The sequence below is a fragment of the Setaria italica genome, chromosome IV (genome assembly GCF_000263155.2).
Source record: "Setaria italica strain Yugu1 chromosome IV, Setaria_italica_v2.0, whole genome shotgun sequence".
Lineage (NCBI taxonomy): Eukaryota > Viridiplantae > Streptophyta > Magnoliopsida > Poales > Poaceae > Setaria > Setaria italica.
Genome location: NC_028453.1, coordinates 22,723,161 through 22,729,438, shown reverse-complemented (window position 1 = coordinate 22,729,438; position 6,278 = coordinate 22,723,161). Strand labels below are relative to the sequence as shown.

The following is a 6,278-nucleotide window of genomic DNA, read 5'->3' as shown; positions in this document are numbered from 1 at the left end:
CCAGTACATATTGCTCGTTGCATTGGCTCATCAGATCTGCTGTGGCTAGTCATTGGATTATGCATGCTAATATATATAGTCTTCCAAACGCAAACAGTTTGTAGATAAGAAGTGTTTCATTTGCATATTTCTCATTTGCTGCTGTCCTTGTCCCCTGATATGTCCATCCTCTATAATTTGAACGCGTTTCTACTCTCACAGCCCTTCTCTCCGTATTAAGTAATTATAGTTCGTAAGTCTATATAAGGCGGCTAAGTGAGCCTCGCGAGAGCAATCGAACCATTGAGCAATACAATTCACCCGAATCTTCCTCGCCTGACTCACGAGATCGAGTCCACCTCTCCCTCTGAGCTGCATCAAGGAAAAGAAAAAACTGGCTCCAAAAACCACTTGGGTAAGCCTGGACTGTCGGGCTTATAAATCCAACATATAATCAGAAGCGACCAAGCTGCACTTGCGCTCGCGGACAAGGCCACCCATCAAACGAATCGGAGAAATCTTTGCGAGCTTGTGGTCGACATGCCTTCTCCCTTCTCCCCTAATACTCCCCGGAGAGTACTGACTTTCCATCGCACCAAATGGTCACTACTACCTCAACTGCAGCAGAGCAAAAGAAACGTTACAACAACCTACCCTTACGCGCCATTCCTTCCACTGCACTGCATTCGCGAGCTACCTGTGCTCCAACTGTATCTAGGGCTACTGGCTAGACAGTTGAGATGCTTGCAGTATCGCCGGTAAGGTGTGCCGATGCGGACGAGTGTGGCGGAGGCGCCGGCATGGAGATGGAGGAGATTGGGCCTGTGTCGGACCTGGATTTCGACTTCACGGTCGATGACATAGACTTCGGGGACTTCTTCCTCAGGCTAGAAGACGGAGATGCGCTGCCTGACCTTGAGGTCGACCCTGCCGAGATCTTCACCGACTTTGAGGCGATCGCCACCGGCAGCGATGGTGTCATGGACCAGGAGGTGCCCAGTGTCCAGCCCTTAACAGATGCGGTTCACTTAGATGCACTAGATCCATGCAGTGTTGTTCTTGGCGAGGACAATACGACGCGTGCGGATGTGGAAGAAGGGAAAGGAGAGTGCAACCATGCTGAGGAGGTGGTACCCGGGAATGGTGACTTTGGGGGCGGCGGTGGAACAGTCTTGGCTGAGGAGAAGTCGCCGTCTTCGACGACATCGTCATCGCAGGAGGCTGAGAGCCGGCACAAGTCGTCCAGCAAGCACTCTCATGGGAAGAAGAAAGCAAAGGTACGCGTGCATGTTAATTTGCAAGCAAGCCCTAACAGGAACCAAACGTTAAGGATGAGTCACGTGACACTACGTTATGCCATATTTTTTAAGGTGGATTGGACACCGGAGCTTCACCGGAGATTTGTTCAAGCGGTAGAGCAGCTGGGCATTGACAAGGCAGTGCCGTCCAGGATACTCGAGATCATGGGGATCGACTCCCTCACGCGGCATAATATAGCAAGTCATTTACAGGTCCGTGCTGATGCTTAGCATAACTCCATCACATATAGTTTCTTGCTCGAGGGCGTAGTGTTTTTCTCTCTGATGTTAGGCATTTGAATTCATTTGAAAATAAAGGTTCCATATTTGAAAACTTATATGTTCTTTGATTTGCTAGTAAACTATGTTGGGATGTACATCATAACAAATGTAATAAATCTGTAGAGATTAAAGTAAATTTTATACACAGTTACAGTTTTATGATAGACCTTTAATCATAATAAGTACAAATAAAGTTACTTTTGCTTCCACCCCAGTGGTCGATCTTGATTGTGATTCAAGTAAAAACAGTGCAAGAGTTACTAATCGCATATTTAATGTGTTTGTTGGTTATAACGACTTCTAAGTATTTTTCTAGTACAGAAAGTATGTAAAAAATAAAAATGATAGATGTATACAGTTTTTGGACCCAAACCTAACTTGCGTAGCTGTCTATACAATACTAAAATAGAAAATATATGTTTGAAAAGGTAATTTTGAACGTAGTGTATCAAACAGAGCATGCATCCTAAATTTTTTATTTTGAATTTTAAACTTTAATGCATGTATTGTATTTCCAATGATATAGGATTATGTAAAAGCGCCGTATTTAACTACCGGTTAATGTATCCTGATAATACATACTTATGATTTATATATAGACCTTACAGCATCATAACATAGCTTTAGTCTATGATTTACATCCTGACCTTCATGAATTCGTGAAATATATGTAAACAGAAACTTAATACAGATTACTGATTTTATCATTGACCTTCAATTTCTTATGTCATAATCAGTAGATATTGTTGTTGCAAAAAAATATGTGGCAAGAAACATCATCTACGCAACAAACTACTTGATCCTATAAAAGGAAAAAAATAATTGCCAAGTCAATAAGATGATCATTTGCCCAAACAAGTTTTGAAACAAAATGTACTTGATGCAATCTTATATGACCATCTGTTAATGTATCTCAAATTTCAAATGACCACACTATTATAGATATAACAGAGAAATACGATACGGTCTTAATTTAATGGTATCTATCTTTTCCTGGTACCACACTTCAGATTGCCCAGTTCTGTTCTTTATTCTGATATAGTCCCTCCATCCTAAATTACTATTCGTTTTGGCTTATCTAGATACACACTTTTTTGATATGTAGCTAGGTACATACTTACATCTAGATACATAGCAGAACTGATGTATGTAGAAAAAGCAAAACGAATAGTAATTTGGGATGGAGGGAGTATATAATAAGTATTATTCATATTAGTAGAAAAACAACTGGTCCACGTTCATATGGATTGACCTATATATCATATATGCATGACACGGAACGTGTACGAGTTTGACGAATGGACTGAACTAGCCAGTTGATATATGATGTTGGGTATTTGGACATTAACATGTCTTAGGAAAGTAAATGTGCCATATTAGCAAAGGCTAGTAATGTATGAATCTTCTGGCATAAGGGTACGGTTACAAGAGACAACGAGCCACACTGTTAGGCCTTGTTTACTTCACCCCCAACTCCCAACTTTGGCACTATGCAAAAAGAAGATTCCCTATCACATCAAACTTGCGGTACATGCATGGAGTACTAAATGTAGATGAAATTAAAAACTAATTGCATAGTTTTGTTGTACTTTGCGAGACGAATCTTTTGAGCCTAATTAGTCAATGTTTGGACAATAATTCACAAATACAAACGAAACGCTACAGTGTGCTACAGTGCCAGTACAGTAATTTAGCACCTCCCAATTTGGCCAACTAAACAAGGCCTTAGAGATAAGACCTTTTTTGGACTGTCACACGTCCTTTCCCTATCGCTTTTCTTAGAACGTGTATCGTAGTACTGTGTACTGTATCGGTAAGATGTGTGAGCTGTAGCTTCACCGATTGCACTGCCAGTTTGTAATTCGTAATATTTGGACCCTATGCAGTCTGTTTTAGTGGGACCTCCTGCTCACCACAAAGAGCAAAGTGTAAATGATCTAACAATTGGTATACAAATTAACAAACATGAAACATCCATATATATATATATGAATCTCAAATTAAACATAGTTAAATTGTTGCAGAGTTTCATCTATCACAATGCAAGTTAGGTGGTGCTTATCTAATGCATATAATTAACCACATAGTCAACTAAATCGTTGCACATTTTTTTTGTGTGTTATGGTAATTGCTAACGATTTGCTATTCAAATCTGTGCAGAAGTACCGGTCTCACAGGAAGCATATGCTTGCAAGAGAGGCGGAGGCAGCGAGCTGGACCCAGCGGCGGCAGATGTACGCTGCCGGGGGAGCCTCCACCGCCGTGAAGAGACCCGATTCCAACGCATGGACCGTGCCGACCATCGGCTTCCCTCCGCCACCGCCGCCTCCTCCTCCTCCTCATCCCATGCAGCACTTCGGAAGGCCGTTGCACGTCTGGGGCCACCCTACCCCAGGGGTAGAGTCGCCCCGCGTGCCAATGTGGCCACGGCACCTCGTCCCTCGCGCTCCAACGCCGCCGTGGGCTCCTCCTCCGCCGTCTGACCCGGCGTTCTGGCACCACCCTTACATGAGGGTACGTTTGCGTGTCATTGCCGATGCAGCATAGGGAGACTAGTGTTCTGACGGATTCCATTTTGACAGGGGCCTGCGCAGATGCCGGGTCAGATGGCTCCCTGCATGGCAGTGCCAATGCCAGCAGCGGTAAGGGTTCGTCAACAAACTGAGCTGAAATAATGGAAAATGCCATTTCATAATGGGTGATGGAAGAGCATAATTTGACAAGCTTGATGTACAAATTTTCAGCGATTTCCTGCTCCACCGGTGAGGGGTGTTTTGCCTTGTCCACCTCCAATGTACAGACCTCTCGTTCCTCCAGTACTAGCAAACAAGAGTCAACAAGATGCGCAGCTCCAGCTACAGACACAGCCAGTAAGTGTAATTGCACTGACATGTTTTTCAGGCAAAATTAAGACAAAATTGTCATATTTACGTATTTTGTGGCACTCTCAATTCGGTGCATCTTTTTCTTTATGAATTTTCAGTCAAGTGAGAGCATAGATGCAGCGATAGGTGATGTTTTATCGAAACCATGGCTGCCACTGCCCCTTGGCCTGAAGCCACCTTCAGTAGACAGTGTCATGGACGAGTTGCAGAGGCAAGGTGTAGCAGATGTACCTCCAGCTTGTGGATGATCTGGGAGATGGATGAATACTCCATAGCTGCTCGTCCCCTCAGTCCAACAAAAAGAATTCGTCGACATGCCTTTTTTTTCATTTTCACCAACCATCTACGGACCACTCTCTTAACTCGTGCAGGGTTAGAAAAAAAGTCTACCCTCAAGAGAAATTAACCTGAGTGCATCCATGTACGATGTGCTGTTTGTCAGAATAATGAAATCTTCGCCCGGATCATCTGTACCTCAGATTTTAAAGTTTTCTTTTCGCTAGTAAAATGTCCGTGAAATGCTACAAATGAAATCTAGTGTCTTTTAATAACCCATTAATTAAGCAGGGGCTAAAAAAGAATCTGAAGAAAAATGTTCAGGGATACATGAGCGCACACTATTACTACAAATGACGCTTGCTAACAGATTCATTTAGTATGTATAATTATTTGAAGTAAATTCAAAAGATATGGAGCCGCCTTCCTGTTATAAAATAGAATGAAATGAAATAAGGTAAAATTAGTGTTTGGATCAATCCACCAGCTAAATGAGGTATTTGTCAATTCTACCCCTCTCTCCCACCTCCCATCAATCCTCTCTTTCTTATCCTCCTCCTGCTCTGCTCCACGCCTCCTGCGGCAGGGCGGCGAAGGCGCAACCGGGCTCTGGGCAGAGACACACATGCGCCCTGGTGGTTGGTGGCCCGGTAGTAGGGTATGTAGCCTCTTGCACCCGTGCGGCTCGTAGGGGCACAGGAGGTGGAGGCATGGAGCTTACTGTAGAAGATGTCGAGGCCGGGGCAGAGCGCAGGTGTTGACCTAGAGCTTCGTGCAGCAGCCGCCGCAAGCTAGGTGACCAACCACTCACTGGTGAGAGATCACAGCTAGTAGTAGTAGGGTATTGCATCGCCATGTCTCTGACCTGGTAGATGGGGCACTTTAAGCCGAGGGAAGAGCAAGCAGCAGAGCCTAGCCTTGTCCACCACCAGCGCAGTTGTTAGCCTTCTCGTGCTCAGTGCCACCGGCGATCGAGCACCAAACGAAACAATGACTTCTGCTTCGCGGGCCTTGCTTTCCTGCTTTTCATGGTTGGTCGCTACGGGGCCCAACAGTTGTGGCACCTCTTCATTCGCCCCCTCGCCGCCGGTCGTGCCGCTCCCCACCAAAGGCGGCTTCATCGCCGTGCTTGACGAGAGAGGTGCGGAGAGGAAGGAACCGATCACTGCAGCAGCGCTGGCGTTGCTGCCTTGAATAACTGCCAGCGGGAGAGGACTGGAGGCGGAGGTGGGTGTTGATGGTAGTTAGCACGCCAATTTATGTACCGCAAGCGTATGAAGTAGTTGTAGCTCTTGCCTTAGAGTAATCCACTAAGTTTTATCAATCTGTGGAAGAAGTGAATTTGCATGCTTAACTAAGGACTAATCTATGTAACTGAAGGTTCTTTGTATATGATGAGATTGAACTAACAAAAGAACTAGTGACTTAGATTAAAGCGGATAGAGAGTATGGATGTAAACAAGATAGATAAAATGCTTGTCCTAGGGATCTAGGATCACTTGTAGATGTAATCACCATGCATGAAAGAATTGATCTAAGTGTTATTGTGAGTGGATGT

At 44.4% G+C, this 6,278-nt stretch overlaps 1 protein-coding gene across 1 annotated transcript; it reads left to right on the top strand.

The window, feature by feature from the left end:
- The first annotated feature begins 547 nt into the window (after positions 1 to 547).
- On the top strand, positions 548 to 4,972 carry LOC101756348 (probable transcription factor GLK1). Its single transcript, XM_004965374.3, has 6 exons — positions 548 to 1,256; positions 1,350 to 1,490; positions 3,720 to 4,073; positions 4,142 to 4,201; positions 4,304 to 4,429; positions 4,543 to 4,972. Exons 1-6 carry the CDS (start codon positions 720 to 722, stop codon positions 4,690 to 4,692), a joined length of 1,368 nt encoding a protein of 455 aa, XP_004965431.1. The 5' UTR covers positions 548 to 719; the 3' UTR covers positions 4,693 to 4,972.
- Positions 4,973 to 6,278: the final 1,306 nt, after the last annotated feature.